General features: G+C 39.9%; 1 protein-coding gene across 1 annotated transcript in view; it reads left to right on the forward strand.

Moving 5' to 3' along the window:
• The first annotated feature begins 231 nt into the window (after positions 1-231).
• The window catches only part of LOC107552668 (rho GTPase-activating protein 30-like), a 29,685-nt gene continuing 29,189 nt past the window's right edge, over positions 232-727 (forward strand). The window contains exon 1 of the mRNA XM_016234609.1: positions 232-620. Within this exon, the coding sequence (XP_016090095.1) occupies positions 533-620 (88 nt within the window). The 5' untranslated portion in view covers positions 232-532. The remainder of the gene's footprint in view (positions 621-727) is intronic.

The raw sequence follows: 727 nt of genomic DNA on the forward strand, positions 1-727 counted from the left end.
AGAATATAGAGCTTTAAAATAAATGTGGATGATCAGATCAGATCATTTAATCTTGTGAGAATTTGATCAAAAACACCAACAAAAATCTATAATTAGATATTATAGAGATGTATTAATCTACAAAGAACCTTAAAGCAACTCACAAAAAACAGTTAGACCAACTTTATTTTTAATTTAACACAGAATTGTGAATATTGTGGCTTATATATTCTCTTTCTTTTTTATAGAGATATATTTCATATCTCTGGATATGAAGCATCTGTTCCATCAAGCAGTGATGCACGATGTAGTTGATGAGTGAATGTTAGTACAGAAGACTTTCCTGCAGCGGCGCTGGATGAGAATCAGGATTAAACTCATATAATACTGTGAGATATTCTACAGCAGCCGTCATGTGAGGTGTGACTTCAGTGATTCACACAAACACTCATTAGATCAGCTCACACACACACACACACACACATACACACACACACATACACACACACACACACAAGACCTGGATGTTAGAGAGGAGGTGAAGCAAAGCAAGATGAGGAGAGGCCGGAGAAAAGGAGGCAATCGGGACAAAGTGTTCGGATGCAACCTGCTGGAGCACCTCAACTCCACCGGACAGGACAGTGAGTTCATTCTCACACACACACACACACACTCACTCACTCACTCACTCACTCTCTCTCTCTCTCCCACACACACACACACTCTCTCTCACTCACTCACTCACTCA

The sequence above is a fragment of the Sinocyclocheilus grahami genome, unplaced genomic scaffold, assembly GCF_001515645.1.
Source record: "Sinocyclocheilus grahami isolate Dianchi unplaced genomic scaffold, SAMN03320097.WGS_v1.1 scaffold456.1, whole genome shotgun sequence".
NCBI lineage: Eukaryota > Metazoa > Chordata > Actinopteri > Cypriniformes > Cyprinidae > Sinocyclocheilus > Sinocyclocheilus grahami.